At 39.2% G+C, this 19,935-nt stretch overlaps 1 protein-coding gene across 2 annotated transcripts in view; it reads right to left on the bottom strand.

Annotated features, from left to right (window-relative positions):
- The window catches only part of LOC104262964 (bifunctional heparan sulfate N-deacetylase/N-sulfotransferase 3), a 62,616-nt gene extending 43,910 nt beyond the window's left edge, over positions 1–18,706 (bottom strand). For both annotated transcript variants that reach the window (XM_009819507.1, XM_059826813.1), the window contains exon 1: positions 17,726–18,706. In XM_009819507.1, the coding sequence (XP_009817809.1) occupies positions 17,726–18,706 (981 nt within the window). The remainder of the gene's footprint in view (positions 1–17,725) is intronic.
- Between the last annotated feature and the right edge of the window lie 1,229 nt (positions 18,707–19,935).

Raw genomic sequence — 19,935 nt, 5'->3', positions numbered from 1 at the left:
TGTCCTCAAATATCTCTTCACACGATTTCACTTTATACGCTGTCACAGAGAAGTCACAAGTGTCAACTTGTCTTCGGTAAACAGACAGTAGTAATTTCTTCAGCATCAACAAAAATATTCATCTTGGCTGATCAAACAAATAAATCAAGAACGCTCTGTTGAACTCTGCTTCACCAAAAAGGAACTATAACTTGTTTCTGTATTCATACCAAAATATTTACAACTATTTTCCTACTCAAAAGCTGCTAAAGAACTTAGCCACTTGAAAAGCAAAATAGTCCAAAACGCTGTTAATTTTGCTTGGAATCACATGGACTGTAACTAAATTGGCAAGCAGACAGACATAGCCTCACAACGCTGCAGCGTTAATATCTTAAACTTCAAATCAACACATGCTTTCATGTCAGTAACAAAAGCAAGAAAGGTCAGCTTCATAATTTTCCAAAAAGCCTATCTCTTCCCCCTTTTTTCAGGAAGCAGATCTCATCTTTCAACGCTTGCTTTACTATTTCGTGTCTAACAATACTATCAAAGGAGCCATTAAATTAGGAATTACTTTGCTTTTGAGGAAAACTTCTAATGCCATACTGGCTCTTTAATAAAGGCAAGGACCTTCTGAAAAGGTAAAACAAATTAATAGAAAGTGTAACGTGAAAGCACCCGAGTTAAGCACATGAAGCCCCTTTATGGGAGCTCTTACGCAGAAGTAGCTTTAATTTTCTGTACCATATTTCCTCTTTAGTTTAATCCCTGCAAGAGAGGGAAGAAACAGAACTAAAGCCATTTTAACTTCTGAGTGGAGTTCTTAATATAGGGGTTTAATGAGCTGTAACTGATGTGATGTCCTTTTACTTTGCACATTTTGTGATATCATTTTGCCTTTCCTGCGCACGTCCATGCTCCAAGAAGAGTCCTGCAACTGAAGCTGCCTGCGCAAGTATACGCACACCACCCGCCTCCCTCGAACTTTCCCTTCTGCAAAACCCGACCTTTTCTGAAGCTTCTGTCTACATTGCAAATTCACTTGCTTATAAGGCAAAAAAAGAAAAGAAGAAAAAAAAAAAAGAGGGCTGGGGAGGAAATGGAAAAGAGAATTGAGGAACCTAACATATATGTGACTGAGGTTTGCATTTATGATACGTACAAAAATTTTAATTTTTAGAGCATTCTGCTTCTCTTCAGAGTTCAACAATCAGTATTTGAAATTTCCCAGGTATCTTTTGACATTTGCTTTATTATGTTTTATATACCAGTCCCTCAGCTTAGAGGCACTAGCAGTGTCCAACATTCGAGGCAATACGCGGCACGGTGCGGCACAGAACAGAGACCAGGCTAACAAGCTGGGCCTGATTACCTGTCCCAGTCCTGGCACTGCTGGGTGATGGCAGAAAAGGGAGAAGAGGGTGACACACCGCCTAGGGAAGGGAGAGATGGGGCGGGGGAAGCAGTGGGGATCCACAAGGAATGTTGTAGCAGCAGCATGTTAGGGGCCTGAAAGTGGGAAGCACTGAGATCGTGATGGCAGGCATTCAAGAAGCTGTGGCAGCAACTGGGGATGGGAAGGCAATGGGCAAGAATTTGGGGTGTTTGGAGGCAGCATGACAAGAAGAAACAGAAGACAGCCTCAAGAAGGTCCATCCCAAATGGCTGGGAACCGTTATTTTATTAGACAGGCTATTTTGCTTCTGAGGAAAAATGTTTCCCTCATGATAAATTATGTATTTTGGAACATCATTAAAATTCAATGCCTATTCTTCCTGGATTTCCAAGATTAGCATTTTGACACCCATTACCATAAACATTTAATCTATTCAGGAGAAAGAATAATTGCTTTGGGTGTACTGGGTGTATCTGAAAAAATATTTTGAATATCCTTCAGACACAAGGAGAAGAATGCTTAAATTTTCTTTGACTGTGCACTCTATTAACAGAGCTGACACTACAGAGAGGGCAAGAGAAGAAAACAAAGAAAACCTTCAGCTTCTTCTGCAAAGCGTTTCGCTGGCAGAGACCATAAATTATATATAGACCCTAAACTGTGTAAGTGGGGAAAGGACACTGCTCTACAGTTTGGTGGAAGCAAGGTGTCCAAGAGGACACAATCCAGAAAAAATAGAAAGACTGATGAATCAGCGATGGAAAAGCTAAACTGTTGACAACACATATGTTCAAGTTTATAAAATGTCTTCAGCTCACCTGGAATCTGATAACTATTCCTGCTGCTTTGTAGAACAGAATTAAAATGGGGGGTGGGGGGAACCTGTTTAATTAAGGTACAGTAGCTTCAAGAAACAAATAATTCTTTCAATTAAAAACATGGATTTTGGTAAGTCTACCAAGTCCTTCAAAAGATGTAACAGTTCAAATGTACCACAAGCCAGCAGGATTCCTATTCACAAAGGGCCATGTAACATGGTAGAATTTAAAACAGAAAATGTGTGCAAAAATTCCTTGGAGACGAAACAAAGTACCTGGTTTCAGTTACTTAAAAATTATTGTAGTTTACTGACAGCTAGATTCTACCTGCAGCAGTTGTGGTTTTAAATTATCAGACAGGTACGCCTTGGAGCCTGACTCGTTCATGTGCAGGACAGCCAAAGCTCCCATTGATTGCTTGGGTTAATTTGGACTGTTTGCCAGGTCCATTTGTCTCACTTGACTTCCTATAAAACATTAAGGCCCATATGTCACCAGTTGAAGAAGTCAGTGCGAGTCTTTTCCATGACTTCAATAAGCACCATAAACTGGGTAACCCAGCTTCTCTTCAAAGTGTCAATAAGATGAGCTATCAGGCTAGAGCCCAATTACACGCATCTTTGTTTTTCAGTGTCCAATATACAACACACTGGACCTGATTTTCAAAAAAATTCAGGACCCACAACTTTATTTTATGTGCACAGATGCTGTAACTAGGTACCTGAATTTGAGGGCCACTAAAGGATACTTAAATCTAAGTAGCCACTTTGGAAAATGTCTCAAATTATTTCGATCAAAAGTTTTTTCATCAAAACACAGATTCAATGTTACTCAGTGTTTCTTTGGAGGTTATTTTATATCACATACAATAATGATCTTGATGATGGTCCAATTATACATTTTAAAGTAATTAGGCTCTTTCATCTAGGTAAATCATTTGTACAACCAATAGATTTAAGAAATATTTCCAACTTCCTTCACCAACTTCTTGCTTCTTGGAGGTTGAGATAGCGGCTATTGAGAATAAGCTAATTATGTAAGTTGAAGGTTTAAAATACTTGGTGCCAACACTGTTTAATAAAGTAAAGTAATTAACATGCTGTTTTCAGGATTCTATATGAAATTGTGCATTATTAGCTCTTAATTAAAGTGTACTTTGACGAAAGAGGTTACTATTACTAAACAGCTAAATGTTCTCATCATTCTGCAGCTAACAGAAATAAAATCCTGCATTTCTTTTAATTAAAGGTCAAAAAAAAAAACCAGGCCAGTTGAAATAGAACTAATAAACACCCCACTGCTGCAGATGAAATTTTTCCCTGGATTTTGGTCAGACAGGATTCAATAGAAAACTTGTTGGTTCTTGCATTTTTGCCTAACACTTTATCTGCTTATGAAACACCAAGTATGAAGAGGTAAGTTCCCAGAGTGTAACAACTCAAAGTGAAAACAAAGTGACTCTAAAATGCATTTAAAATCTCTTCATATTTATGCAGTTAAGTTCTTGCGATCTGGTGATTGTTGATGAGCCAGTACAGCGGGAAACTGAGGGTTTTTAGCCCCAATGCAAGCATTCACTGCAAAGTCAACCCCCCTCCAGCCGCCTCAGCTCCGAGCCTGACGGGCCATCTCTCAGGGTGACAGAGTAGTTCAAATCCTGTTCCAGTTCACTTCTGGGCCACTTTGCTGTGCCTGCTTAGTCTGGCTTGTCTCCATTGCATCCCATCAGCAGTAGATAAATTGTCTGTTGTTCACTGATTCATGTAGACACCTGTCTACCAGTAAATGTTAGGCCTCAAAAACTCAGGTTCAAACAGTAACCTCAGATGCAAAGCATTTACACCTCTGCACCCCCTCATTAGACAGCCCACACTTTCACAGCTTCAGATCTTGTTTGGTAGGATGCGCAATATTTTGTCATAGAAGTTAAAATAAAGGCATGGCTATTCAGTCCAACGGTGCATATATTTTATAGTCACCAGCTCAGGAAGAACAGAGGTATTATCCAAGCTCCTAGTACCACATTCATTATCAACAGCACGTTTGCTTCTTATTTAATGCTTCCTCACACATCAGCTCCGGCTTTAGCTTTCACTACAGCCAACGTGCACAGCAAGCAGAGTTTGGCTGGAGGACAAGGGCTACTCTCCACACAAGACAGCCCTGCGTGCACGGGCTGGCCATCAGCTTCCGCTGGGGCAAAGCCTGTGCTTCCTTATCCTGCTTTAGGGCCCTTTTACCCGGCTCTTGGCAACATGTGGCTCTGTACAGCTACTGAGTGCTGAAAATATCTAGAAGGTTCAACACTGGAAGAATTTCGAGGCTTAATCTCTCAGCAGCAGAGACCACGGTGGCCTCACCCGAGTGCCCAGGAAGCTGCGGCTGGGTCACCACGTCTGCTCCACTCTGATGAGTTTGTCAGTGGCTACATTACTCTGTCCAAAATGCCAATGCTTTTAAAGATGCAATTTAGATTACAGGTCTACCTTTACACCCATGGCTTGCATACAAAACAAGAAATTTGTTCCATAAAACCTAGTTTCTTATAGATTTGTTTCCCAAATCGCTATTCTCACAGCGCAATAGCCTGCACTCCCTTTCACACTGCTGCCTAGGACCCACCCTCCCCATCAGTCCTCCAAAGCACCTCCTTCCCTTCCCGCTCCGCCCCACACACCCTGTCTAGATGAAAAAGGGACAGTACGTGCTATCGCTAGCGCCAAGACACAGCACACGGATTAGCCCGGGGCAGGTCAAAGTGAAGGATAAACGCAGAGCTCACTCTGAAACCTCTGCTTCAGCACTGCTTTGCACACATGTCTTACCCCGTGCTGAACTCCAGGATACCAGCAGGAATTTAACTTTGAGAACCGCCCGGATCTGCCACATTGGACTGAAACTGGCCAGCAGGTTCAATCATCATTAGATTGATCATAGAATCAGGGAATGGTTTGGGTTGGAAGGGACCTTCAAAGATCATCTAGTCCAACTCCCTGCTATGGGCAAGGACATCTTTCACTAGATCCGGTTGCTCAGAGCCCCGTCCAACCTGACCTTGACACTTCCAATGATGGGGCGGCCACAACTTCTCTGGGCAACCTGTTCCAGTGTCTCACCACCCTCATCATAAAAAAAATTCCTTCCTTATGTCCAATCTAAATCTACCCTCTTTCAGTTTAATTGCTGGACTGACAGAGGCAAACAGGGGCATTAAAAATACCTAATTTCTTTAGGAAACAAAAGTAAAAATGGGGTGTCAGTGTTGTATACATCAAACTCCAACAGTCTGTGAATATGGCCTTCCAAAAAAACTTCAGTCTTCTTTTTTTTCTTCGGTGTCAGTATTCTCGGGACCTCAGTGCCCGAGCCTGGATAAACTAAGACTCACCTGCCCCCGTAAGCCCTGAAGCCTGCGGTTCCTGCTCAGCAGAATTTTAAGTAAACAAGATTTCAAAGTTTTGTCTACATCATTATATAGGTGATCACAGGTCCGCAGTGGGTGGTATTTATCTATGTTTCCAGAGCACACAAAATTCAAAGCATTTAAATTTCTACAATATTTTTCCAGTGTTTAGAAAGCGATCACTGAGTAACAGTGGCTACAACTGCGATATAAATCTGTTAACATCATCACAGGAAAACTCAAGTCCACAGACCATGGTATAACAAGCTGCTATTTAGGTAGTTTGAAAGAAATATCGGACTCTACAAGCTATGTCTAAAATGTTGGCACCAATCAAAGAGAAACACTTCAGGGTTTGTTCGCTTCTTAGTTTATACTTTTTTCCCCCTAGTAAGACTAAAGCTTCTAGACAAGCACAATATTGGTGTTAATGCTAGTTTTACATACTAGAGAACAAATAAAGTGCAAATAAATGAAGACTCAAACCTTCTAATTTACGTAAAAACCACAATAGAGACGGTTGTTCTCTCTGTTCAGTCAAGCACAACAGAATTACCACATCACTGGCAGGTTAAATAAACTGACCACTCCACCGGCTGGGCAACACACCAATGACACAATCCATTCACAAATGTTTCTTAGGGTTTTTTTTTTTTCCTAATAGAGCCAGAAAGATTCCTGTGCTTCCCTTACTACTGTATCTGATTAAAAATCTCTACCTTTGTCCCTATGTTTGGGGTGAGCTGAAGCACACTGAAAGCTCTTTTTCTCTCTGTGCTCCACCTTTATTGACAGAAAAAAACCCCCAACCTTTGACAAAAAAGATTTTCATTTTCTCTTTCTGTGTAAAAGCTCCATGTCAGAAACAGCTGGGAATTCAGTCTTCAGCTTGCTCACCAGCTAGGGGTCACAATTTTTTATTTTTTGCCTTCTCTTTATGAGTAGTTCTGAAGTTGCTGAACGAAATTCCCCTGCTACATCAGCATCGTATCAAAGAAATGACAGAAAAAGAGAAAGCAAGACAAGCTTGCATAAAATAACAGATACAACTCTTTTCTCAAGCCATATTTTTTATGATTATATGTAGTCAACACAGAAAAGACATGGTAAGAACTAACTTCAACTTAATAAAAATTTGGACAGTTTCATTGACTCCTATATAGCACCTTGTCTAAGGGATATAATTTGGCAGGAAAAAACCCCAAGACTTTAGTGAAATACAGGACATCAATAAGATAAACACGGGGAGATGATTTTGTCAGAAGTGTTAATACACACCTTTCCTGGTTTTGCATGAGTGTTTGCATTTCTAAAAGACAAGATTACAGAAACTAGATCTATGTAGATAAATATTCCAGCTGGCCAAATTCTACATTTGCAGACTCAAACCGACACACAGGAATCCAAACTGAGCTCTGCTTGATTATTTGGTAAGAGATTGAGAATACGTCTTAGTACAAATTCCCTGCCAATATTATATTCTTTCCAATAGCATATTTCATATCCTTTTGCCAGATCTAATTTTTAAAGGCTTACATAACCCTTTTACTTCCTTTTGGATATTAGCCTCTATTCTGCCACTTTTATTGGCTATTCAGCCTACGCTTAAATATCTCTGTGCCTTACATTAAATATTTTTATCCACCCTCACTGTTTATACCGTGAAGACATCTGCAGCCTATTGCTTTCTGTGTTGGTCATCACTACTTACCAAATTCTTTAGTCTTTATTTCTTCATTTTTTGCTCAGACATTGCCTGGCTATTCTGGTGTCTCTAAGCACTCTCTAAATATTTCTGATTAAGTGGTGCAGAACTGAGCACAATATTCCAGAAACCTCCTCAGTCAGTAAGATAAAGTACTTTCCTGAAGTAAAATGGTATTTTTCATAGTCAGCTTAAATTTCAAACCAGCTTACATCACAAACTCAGGTTTATTTTAGTATTCGTCTTCTTTTTAGGATATTTTCAGGATTACCATTTGCAACATTTCTGTTACCTTTAACAAAGGCAGTGAGAAAGGGCAAGGGATAAGAGAAATGTTTTGCACCATAAAACCCCACTTTTTCTATAAACGCAAAATTATTTTTCAGCCTCCTTTCCAGTTCCATTAGAGTTCTACCAAAGGCAACTCTGAGTTATCTTTAGAATTATCAAGTTTGCTTCAAAATGGGAGCAGAGACACTTGGGTTACTCCCAGGAGTGCTAACACTGAAAGGACAAGTGAATGGGAGCTTGATATAGAGCTGCTTGGCTTATTAGCTCCACAAAAATGCAGCTGGTGTTCCCAGACCTAACCCGTTACACCTCTGTACAGCATGGCAGGGCCTTTGTCCCGTGAATTTACTGACTTGGGTTGGAATGAATCTGTGGAGCCTTACTCTGCACAGTCACTGACTTCTTAGTTGTCCTCACCACTATTTGTATTTTCAAATGTATTGTAGGATACTTTTTGCAATATAAAATGGTATTTAATTTATTATTTATTCCAGATATGAAACTACATTTTAAGGAGGAATAACAACTCATTTCCAGGACTGTAAAGGAATCTCCTAAAGAGCAAATATTTTTAAAAATTGGTCATAAGGTTTTTATGCTCTGCCAAACATAATTTTAAAATAGTGAGTGACACTTCTGCCTTGTAGAAGCATTGCAGTTTGCACAGAAAAAGAACTGGAATTGGAAATAGATAGGGCTCCATTATTCCATGAGGGATTGGATATACACTGGCAACCAACTGCTTGTCTTTTACTTTGTTTTGTAAGCATAATCACCAAGAATCAGTCATGTAGTTGCACTGACTTCTTCCAGACTGAACAGGTAAGAAGAAAGGACACGTTCCATGCAGCTGCATTGTAAAAGAAACTAATGAAATAGAGCCCCACTTCTACCCTCATTTTTCTCTTTTTGCCAGACTGTGTTTTCTTGACGTGCCTGAAGATGGGGAAGGAGGAAGGCCCAATTTTGGTATCATGTTTTACAGTTAATGGCTTTGATTTGTAGATGTGTCTGCAGTGTGTTTTTATTTGTTGGTTGTGAAAATTTTATTCAGTTCCATTAGCAGCGGGAATTGGATGACTAACTTGTCATCTGGGCTGAAAAAGCCCAGAATAAACCTTGCAGCAGCCACTAGGACAGTGATGAATCTGTACAGCTCTGTGGTAAGCTGTAGTTGCATTATTATTATTCATATTATCAAAGTGCTTTTTGAACAAAAAGGACAAAACAAAAAGAGCCTCTGACCAAGAGAACTTGCCATCTAAGGAAAGAGAGGGACTGACAGGATAGCTGAGGGATGCACTGCCAGGAGGCTAGAAAGTGGTTTCAGCACATAACCGTTCTTCGTTACGCCTCCAGGCATGCTGCAGACGGAGTTAGAACCCTGCCCCAGGTCTGGTGCATTAGCTTTGTAACATCTGCGCCCAGCTAGTGCCTTCTCTCAACTTCCTTCTTCCTTTTGCTCTCTGAACATTGTTACTCAGTGAACAACAATGGGCAGCTTGTAAAATACTAGCCTTGAAACTTTTAAAAAGCCTTTTCAGTGGAGACCAATTATCGAGTAGATTTGAACATCTTTAAGTGCACCCACGTGTGTCAATATGTCTTGACACACATTTCACTAACTTCATAGGTTTTTGGAATGGCAGGTTTTGCTTTCATAGCCAGATAGATCAACCCAAACAGAGCCAAGCTTAGGTTATGTCGACAACACTCAAAGTGTGCAGAATCACATGTATTTTTATCTCATCTATGAAAATACTCATGTACATTCTTAAAGTATAAGTTTCTGAGAAGAGAGAGGAAGGTAGAACTTGCTAACTACATGGCTGTGAACCAAAAACAATCACTAAAGGCTGGCACACTGGGTGGACATAGGCATTTGTGTGGATTTCTTTGGAAGGGAAGCCTTATGCTCAAGTGTAAAGGTATCTCTGCATAATAAACTAAGTCAAGGGAGAAAGCAGAATCATGGTAGAAAAAGTAGAAACACGGTATTCAGCAGAAACAAGTATTCAGTTAGCCCACTTGATGTCCGATGAGTGTAATTGCTTAAGTTTGAAATAAAATAGTGCTTAAATCACACAACTCCATTGAGAACAGGAATCAGAATACAAAAAGCAGACGCCATTGGTAAGAGAGTTCCTTCAGCCTAAGGATAGCGAAGGATTCACCACTACAGAGAAATATGGGGAATTAAAAAATGAAAAAAAAAAAGCTGTAATTTTCTGGAAAGATGCAGATGACTGCATCCATAGTGCACATCTACTTGCTTGGGAATCATCAGGGGATTCACAGAAGCCATGATTCCCTTACTCTAGTTCTATCATGAAAACAGACCAAGGACCAGGGAGTGTGTAACCAACAGTCAAATCTGATGCTGGGGTAGAAGAGCTTGAAGCAAACCATTCTCATCGCCCTCAAAGATCTCACGGGATTCACCATGCCGAGAAGCAGTTTCTTCCAGCCTCTTTGACAATAAAAAAGCTCCAACTGAGATGGATTTCTCTCCTCTTAGTTCCCTGCCACTGAATTCATAACAGGAGGAGACGGCACAATCCTTGAAAAAACCACTGTTTCAAGATTTAGGTTTGCATGAGTGTATAGTGTCACAGCTTTTAAATTAAAGAGATTTGGTTACTCCAGCATTACAAAACTAAGCAAAAGAAAAAAAAATTACTATAAACAACTTTATGATTAGTGATCTGCCTTGTCCTTCTGAGATGTCTTTTGTCTTAATGCTCCAGAGGACTCTGCACTCAGCAGTTAAGTTTCTTAGCAGTCGATAAATACAAAGCATGAGCAGTACCTCTCTCCTGACCCAACCCTGCCATGCGAGACACTTCTAAAGTGCAGTCTGTGCACACTTGTGAACGTGCAGAACTTCCACAGGATTCCTTTGGAGTAGAAAATACTTGGCATCTTTTAGGCCCAGGTGCATAAACAAGTAGGAAAACAGATGCATAGAATATTATCCTCCTTAAGTATAAAACTTAAGCTGCTTTGCTGAAGGCCTCAAAGGCTGCAGTACATCAGTATTGAGTTGTAAAATTTTATATCTAGGACCTGATGACTCTCCTAGGTTCGATGGAGTTAATGACTACCACATCCAAATGCTTTATTTTTCCAAAAATCGATTTTTCAGAAAAACAACTCCAACACACCACCGACAAACCAAACAAGACAAGCCATGAACTCCAGCAAATGCAGAACTAACAAAAAGCACTGAACTAACAGGAATGAAGACTAAAATTTGGTTTCCTCATAATAGACGCAGCACTGGCACTATAAGCCTCCTCACACTTAAAACTGTTAACAGGAATCGACTCTGTGTTAGAAAGAACATCCACTGGTCAAATCAGTGAGAAGTATTGTATAGGTGAACGATGTATGTAGTTGAGCCAACTAGTAAGAATGGGTAAATGTAGTTACCATTTTGGCCCAAGAACGGCTTCTTGCGTAGGTACAGAGGAGTATGCCAGCGCTGCTATTTGACATACACATTCTCTTTACAGGTTTCCTACAGAGGGCCATGCTCATCCCACAGCCCCAGGGAGCTCGGCAGCATTTCCGAACCTCGGCCCTTCCCACGTTAATACCTATACGCGTATCAACATAAGGCATGGACAAGGGGCATTTGAACACACAAACAAGGCAGACTCCTCTCTGTTTGCCTAATAGTCCACAGAGATACGATGTGGAACTTGGCTATTATTAGACACACAGTTACCATGCAAGGTTTTTGTCTTCATAGACCATGGATAAGCTCTAAAATTAATCTTGGCGCCAAGCTTATTCCACGGGGTTTGGTTGTATCTCGCTCTACCCAGGTGCAGAACAGGAGGAGGAAGCACACATGGAATTCCCAGCATTGCCCTGGCAGTCCCAGAAGTGTGGTACCCGAGGCAGAGCCAGCTCTTCTGCATCCCCGTCACCCCTCCACAGCCACCCTCCTCTGGTCGAGGACTTTTATCCAGCTTTCTGTTTCAAACATCAGGACACTCCTTTTAAGAACAAAAGCTGGGCTGTATCGAGCAGCAGTTGTATCAATCTTACTAGATTAAAATTCACAGAAGTTGCTACATAAACCAAATTGCTTTTAGAAGTTAAATGTTAAGATCACTGACTGGTAAAGTGTTCTACATGCTGGTAGCAGCCCATAAAATATATAAAACCATTTTTATAACTTGTTTTAAAGTTATATTTTAGTTCCGAGATCTAATTCTAACCTCTTCTGCCTCACAGCGTGTAATATTCCACACAACTGTAGCAGGAACAATTCACTCAGGAAGTTACATCAGTCTTCCTAGAGCATCAGACAGCTACAGAAACACCACAGTTAAAAAGAGGCAAAGAAAAGGAGAAATATTAAGAACAGAATGTACTTTTTACTTATTATTTCAGCCAAGTCAATATAAAATACCTTAGCAGCTTCAGGCCAAATTAAGAAAAAAATCTATGTACACATACAGTAAGCACACCAAATGGCATAAAGGTACTGTGGCTAATGGAGTGGGAATGTAAAATGATTAATCAGAACAAAAGTTTTTAATAGTTAATTCATTATGTCATTTAAAGAGGTAATTAAAGATTTTTTGAACCTCCCCAAAGGGAAGATTTATGGCTCAGTGCAACTGAACAGACATGAGTATCTCTGGTGGTTCTGAAACGGAAACATTTGATGACACATCTATCATTTCTTTACTGATAACCTTCTACATGATCCTATAGATAAAGAAGTAATTAACTTACAGAATTAGACTTTCTCCTGTGACAGGAACCATTCTGTGTCTTGCCAGTTCAGGCTTTCTGCACCTTTTAGCCATTCTGCCTTAACACAAAATATATCTAAGTCTCTCCTCTGAGGCAAATATTTAGGACATTCCTATGCAAGAGTAACTGAAAAGATGTTACTGTATTTTTAAAATTTATATCCAAGTGGTATGCTTTACCCTGGGAAGTTCTGATTTCTTTCCACATATGCTACACAGAGTGAAAAGACACTTAATGGGTTTTAAACTACTGTAGTAATTTAAGCTGTGCTGACTAATGTGGACAAATTTGTAATATAGTGAATAAACAATTAGCTCTTATGGGAGAAATCTGTTATTAAACAAAATTAGATTATATTAAATGAAAGATTAGGCCACCTATGCACTAAGGAAATAACAAAAAAGTGACAGCACTGGCTTTGGAACATGGAAAAAGATTGATCTGACCAAATGCAAATGTTTCTATTTGATCTTAGTCACTCTAGAAGCATTTTATGAACAACAGAAACAAATACATACTTTTAAGGTGCAATTCACTTAACCAGTGCCTGCCTAATGATGAGCTGTTTTTCTGTGTTGTCTACTATGGGAAGTTAGAGGACTAGCTCTGAGACAGATGTCTACATTATAAACCTCAAAATCTGGGCAAGATGACAGACTGTGCAAGTGACAGAGGCTAAAACGCTACAAATTTATTCTTTCTGGCTAAATCCTCTCCATTATCAGAATGCTGTTTGGCACAGATGACACGCAAAGGGGATAGCTCTTGTCATCCAGTTCTTCAATGAGACTAATGCTGAACGACTGCAGATTCAAGCTTGTATTGCCCATTTCAATGCACATATACTAACAGATGCCTTGCCTAAGCGCTCACAAAATAGAACAAGAAAAAAAAGATATATCATCCCCCTCCCAATAATGGATATGGTTAATTTGAAGCTTTGTCCTTGGCAATTATAAAAGAATAATTACAAGTGTAGAAAAAGGTTAGGCTTACATGAAGAAAGTGAAGAGATCCCCATCCTGACTTCAGTGTCTCTTTTGAAAAGCACACAAAGGACAAGACAGTCAAGAGGAGATCACACAGCTAATTATTTGGAAAAAATAATTTCACAGTGTTGTAACATTTCATTTTGAAAATGTGATCAACTCAAGGAAATACAGAAAGTGCATGTACTGGGGAAATGAAGGAAAAGGTAGACCAACTTACTGCCTAGACCACCAGCACTGTACAAACTGTCAATAGGAAAAAAGTATCATACTTAAGTTTTCCCCCTATTATCAGCTGCTTTTCCCTTGGAAAAATCTCAATGCTTTATAGTGACAAAGGTTTCACAAAGAGTAACTGTAACAAAAAAAGATATTAAATTAGTAGACCGTCAGCCAGGACTATCATGGTCTATTAAGATAAACTTACTCTGTGGATATCTATATAGATTTTCTCTGTATGTCCATTTAAATGAACTATTTGCACAGCACAGGCTCTTAGTCTTCTAAGAGACACAAGGAAAATAAAATATAACATTGTCACAGCATAATGGTCCCTCCTGCCTGACAGACATTAGGAGAGAAAAAAAGTTACTGAAAAATGAATGTTGAGATGACATTACCAAGCTTATTTTCAAAGTGGGAGGCAATTAGACTACGAAAATGTTCTCTTCCATTATTTCTATTATACCAGAGGAAGATAAAGTAAATAAATATGAAGATGGATGGTCATTGTTGACACACAGTGACAGCTACTCAGTGTGTTACATTGAAGAACTATGTTCTATCAGTCCAGATTTTATACAGTGACAGGCAAATCTGTAACAATCAGGTAACCTAAAAATCTGAAGTACAGTTTCAAGTTGTTTGGGTCTTTTTTTTTTTTAAATTGAAACAGCTGTGGTGGAACTAGAATAAACTTCATCTGCTGTTTAATAAAACAAACCATTTATTAGTTTTATAGGATCTAGGTTGATAAATTATGTCAAAACATTTTCAGAAGGGCTCTTTACACTTGTTTCCCTGACACTATAGATACTCAAGCTGAAGTACCACCACTTTGCCTCATCTTTAGAGGTGCAGAAGACACTCATTTTAGAGGGTTTGTTTTTGACTTGACCTCTTCTGAGGTCAATATATAACACTGATAAAAAATTACCACTTAACCTTATGATAGCAATTTTCCTAAGTGCTCAACTCCAATTCGTAAACTTTAAAGAAAAGAGCAGTTTAGCCTAACGTCCAAATATTAACTCTTCTGCCCACTTTGCAAATCTCCTTTGGGTATCCGAAGGAGAAATTCCCTTGAAAACCTGATCTCGCATGCAATCACGATCTCCCTCCTTGGAGGCGGTCAAAAGGCGCCTGGCCATGGCCCTGCTTGAGCAGGGGGTTGGACCAGTTGACCTCCAGAGGTGCCTTCCAACCTCAGCCATTCTGTGAATTGCAATGTAACAGCTACCCTGTACTTCTGCAGTCCTACACGGTATCTTCTGTTATGATGGCCCTGTATTTTAACTCTTAGAAAGAAAGAACAATACAGACATAGCTTTCAACTTGCTCACCTAACTTGGGCCTGAACTTTAGGGGCTTAATGCATCAGTCCTTCTAAAGTGAATCTAGGTTCTCTATACACTCAAAAGAGAGAAGCCTTTTTCTCAGAAGACCCAAGACAAATGCTGCCTTCTTGAGTTAGGTAGTGAATCGTTAATGAGTGATTATTTTTGCTATCAGTTCTGCATTAACCCTCAAGTTTCTGAACTCTGCCCTATCCAGAGGAACGGGCAGAACCAATCCTAGAGGTTCTCTGTATGTTGGGAGCTTTCTGAAGTGTTTTAGGTTACTTTGCATTAACAGAGCACATGCAGAAACATTCACCTTACTCTCAGGAAGCTTACAGTCCTACCAGATGTGAGTATATCCAGAAAATATTAAATAGGAGACGTGTGAAACAAAATTAAAACACAAGAAAGCATTATACCCAATTCTATATTGCTAGTATTTAAAATGTAAGCTTAGTAGAAATGCTTTAATCTTGAGTACCGTAATTATACAAAGTCTACATTTAGCAACCTATTTTCACACTTGAAGCACACAATTCTCTGTCACAGTCAATGCAGCAGAACTCAGTAAAATACTCCTGTTTAATAGGATGTCATTTATCCGCAAATATACTTTACAATAACAGATTTTCAACTACCACAAATTGATTTTAGTTCATTCCTTCCACATGTCATTGTGCCATAGAGGATAACTCCTTTGATATGAATAGTAATGAAGATGCATTGCACCTGACAGCCCTAACAACATGTTTAATAGTACATTTTAACTTTAAGTAGATGAAGAATCAGAAGGGAACACTTTTTCAGATTCCACTGTTTCAGAACACAGTTCTGTATAAATGAAATTATCCTACTTAAAAGTTATTTCCACTTTGGTATTATTTCTACCTAATTTGACAGTTTTATTTTGGGAAGATAACATTCTGACATACTGCAAATTATTCTCCCAAAAAACTACAGCTTATCCTTTTGTATCTGCTTTAATCAAATTTGTCTCAATAGCCTCCTGTTTCTGGTAAGTAATTCTGGCAATTAATCATCCTAACTTATCCTAAAATGACAATTCTAAGGTGTCACTCACAAAGAGAAAGAATACAAAACACACTGTTTCAAACTGCTACTGCACAACACAGCGAGAGATTTATTCAGGCTTCGTTTTTACACATTTTGTTACCAGAAACTGCTGCTTCTGCAGAACAACAGAAGTTTTGCCAGTGATGTGGGTCAGAACTTATTTCTTTCCTGCAATTTGAGTTGCACTTAGGAGATTCTCAAAGCATGCTCACCCACCTAACTCAAATGCTGCCATCACGTTCTACACAGAAACTCCATTTACTGAGTTTCACCTTTACTCCAGCTCTCTCCCATGCAATTTGTTTGCATAAGGAAAAAAACCTACTTATCTAGGAAGTGTATCTTATTTATAATTCCATGTGCACCAAATGTTTTGGAAAAGAGTGTATGCTGCGATTTTAAAGCAAATTAAAGCGTAACTACAAGTTCAAACCTTTTGTTTAAGGAAGCAACATATGCAGGGTTACTGCAGCTTGACAAACATACTGACACTGAAAAAAACCAAAAACCTAGTTAAGAATGAAACAAAAATGACCATAAACTGCACGCAGTGCTGTCGTTGCCTTTCCTTTTCCCAGTTCCTCCTTCCATTATGAAAGTTCTAACAAAACATTCCCCCTTATTTTTAGCACAAACGGAGCAACAATCAGCACCTTACAGATTTTCAGCTTCTAGACCAAGTACCACTTTTGCAAGGTGATCTCTAACTACCTGCTTTGTAATAACACTCTTCACAAAAAGCAAGCAAGGTATACAGCAAGGAGTAATGTTAAGATGTTACTCCTACTGACCCAGAACTACCACCTCACTTGAACAGCACAATAGAGAGTGAAAAATGACCTTCAGGAATGTACAACTTAAAATGTTAAAATGGAAATTATCAAGTCCTTTAGCGACAGAACAAGCTTTTAAGACCAATATTAACACAAACCTTGCTTGCAAGCAAGAGCCATAAAACACAGATAAGAAAGGTGAAATGCTGCAACCAGCTCCTGACATCTGAAACCTATTTCATACAGCTAATAACCCAGTCTATTCTTCAAAATTTATGTTGACATTTACTTTTGCTCATCACATTTACCTCCTGCTTGTAAGACTAGCAACATGCACATTACATATGAATAGCTCTTGGGTCCAGCCGTGGAGTCCTGTGCTGTTTTCAAATGCCACTGAAGCATGTGCTTAGATAGAAGCTATCATCAGGCTAGAGAGTTAAACACTCCGCAATTACGTTTAGAATTGTGGTGCTGGGTGGGGTGCAGTGTGTGTGAAAACACTACCACTCTTACCCTCTTTTCTTGATCAGTCACGTAGCAACTAGTTGTCTTTAATTTCCTTTTGGGAGACTATTTTCCATACACGGTAAGGGGAACGGAATTAACAGGTGCCCACCAACCCATTTATAGAACTTAGCTCAGCAGAGACTTGCATGTCACTTGAGAGAAAACAAGTGATAGTAACCAGTGAGTCGTCTTATCTTACATTCTTTTCTAGTACAGGTACAAGCAACACTGCACGGACTCTCATCCAGCCTGGAGGTTGAAGGAACTGCTACACCTGGAATCAGTGACTACTCAAAGCCAGACAGACTGGCTTTTCTCTCAAGGCCCAAGCAGTTTGCATTGGTACTTACTGATCTGCACCCTCTGTGAGTTCCAACTATTAATAACTATGCTTTTAAGATAAAAAAATAGCACTTTGCTGTAATGACCACTAGTTGGTGCACGTACTTTACCTGTACATCGTTGGTGTTCATTCTTGTTCCCTCCTTCCCAACGAAGATGTCATCTATGTCAACCAGAATGTACCTATCCAAGGACAGTGTGAGCTTCTTTCCAGACAGGAAAGAGATGGCATCTATGAAAATCAGCTTGTGCAGCCAAAAATTCAAGTTATTGCCAAAAAGGACTCGTTGAATCCCATCGTGGAGCCCCAAGTCATGAATTACTGTGGCATGGAGAGCACTTTTAGCAGCAGGTGGTGAAAGGTTTTCTGGTGTCTTTACTTTTGCAAATATCACTGGTTGATAAGCTGTATGATTAATCTGGAAAACCGCCCAGTCATTTCCAAGCAAGGGACCTTTCTCAAGCTTAGAAGATTTAGTCACGTGGAGCAGTGCGGAATGAGGGTTAATGCAACAGTCCTTAATACCCAGATTGCTGTGGACATGGAAAGGAAAGCCCTTCAACTGAAAGCTCTGCAAGCTGTTCTCATTGCCTTTGTGAAATCCAATAACACCTACACCATATTCTATACAGTACTTATCTAGAAGGCCTCTGTTCCAGGAGTCCATATTCACATACTTCAGAATATTTTCATACACTATGAGAGCATATTTGCCTTTATTTTTCTCTATAAGCACTGGGAGGTCACCTTTCCCAGGTGCAATCTCAATGTGAAACTGAAATCTGCTAGATTCTAAAATGGTTATTATATCTTGGCCTAATGCTGAGTACTGACTTTCCACAAACACCAGCACTACAAGATCTGTCCTCAGGGGATCAATAGGCTTCGTGGTCTTCACCTCCATCAGCTTGTATGGCAACAGTTGAACTTCACCACATTCCACTTCTGAAGAGATTTCAGAAAGTTCATTTTCCTGTTTGTAGCCATTATACAAGTAGTACGCAGAAATAACTATGCTCACCATACAAAAAGTGGCCAGCAAAATAACTGTTCTTTGAAAATGTCTGTGAAGTTTCATGATAAAACTCATGTTGTTTACTTGCCTTAGATTGTTCTTGACAGCAGCATTAAAAACAAACACAGATTCTCAACAACTTGTTCCAGTCCTCTGAAATATTTATGTCACCATTGCAGCGCACACATCTATCTTCCACAAAGCTTTACAGAAGGTACAGCCTAGGAAAAAAGAAAATCAGAGATTTAATTGCGGCATCACACTAGAGAAGTATCATCACACTTAAACTAATGGTTAACAAAGAAATCACTGCCAAACAGGTTTGGGAATGAACAGCTCAAAATTTTGATAGTTTCTTTTTGAAATTTTGCATTAGTAGCATTATTTCCTCCTGCTCCTGCTAGTTGCCATGTGCACTTAAATGCCTCTAAATCTCACAGGCTCCTTACCCCAGAGGATCAAGTAAAAGAGGGTACACACAGGAGGCACTGAAAAGCAAAATACAGTGGCAAAGAACTTAGTGTTTTCCTGAAAATTTTTTACCCAAAGATAAAGGTTAACTCCAAGTAGGCAACTGCTGACAACCTAAACACTGAAAAAAATTTATACCCTTCTTCCTTCCACCCCCAAGAAGCTGGGAGAACATCAGTCTACATGATTAAACAAATTCTGTCTTATATTAATTTTTGAAGAACCAGGAAGTTCTTCACAAAACATGCACGTTTTAACTATTGTATACATGCGTACTGATATACTCTATTACATGTTTTATAAGAGTATCTTTAAAACAAAACTGCACTTTTCCCTGCAACATTAGAAGTAAACAAATAGCATTTTACTGGACTGTGTAGTGCTTTGCAAATTGTTGGAAGCACTTTGTACTTCTTTGTATTAAAAAAAGCATAAAATAATCCAGTTCTTAAATTTGAAAAAGGAGAGTAATAAATCAAAAGCTAACTTAATAGGCAGATCACCTAAGGATATACTTATGCTTTAGCTTGTACCGAAGGAAAGCAATCATTTTTCAAGCCAACGGTACAACTGTCGTCAAAAGTTTCTCATAAAAAAACTGAATGATGTGACAAGCATAAAATAATTAAGTACCGTAAGTTATAAAGGAAGGTTAAAAGCAGATTTTGAAAAATACTAAGGGTATGAAGGTCTAGAACATGCTATTGTAACTTCACAATGTAGTACACATCCATTCCCATTTGTAAATGGGACTAGGATAAACTACGTGTGCAACATTAACGTGGTCATTTCCCGATTGAGTGCTTAATCCTTCCATGCTCAGTTTTTTAAAA

The sequence above is a fragment of the Gavia stellata genome, chromosome 19 (genome assembly GCF_030936135.1).
Source record: "Gavia stellata isolate bGavSte3 chromosome 19, bGavSte3.hap2, whole genome shotgun sequence".
Taxonomy (NCBI): Eukaryota; Metazoa; Chordata; class Aves; order Gaviiformes; family Gaviidae; genus Gavia; species Gavia stellata.
The sequence above is the reverse complement of the archived record's forward strand: the minus strand, read 5'-3'. Positions and strand labels throughout refer to the sequence as shown.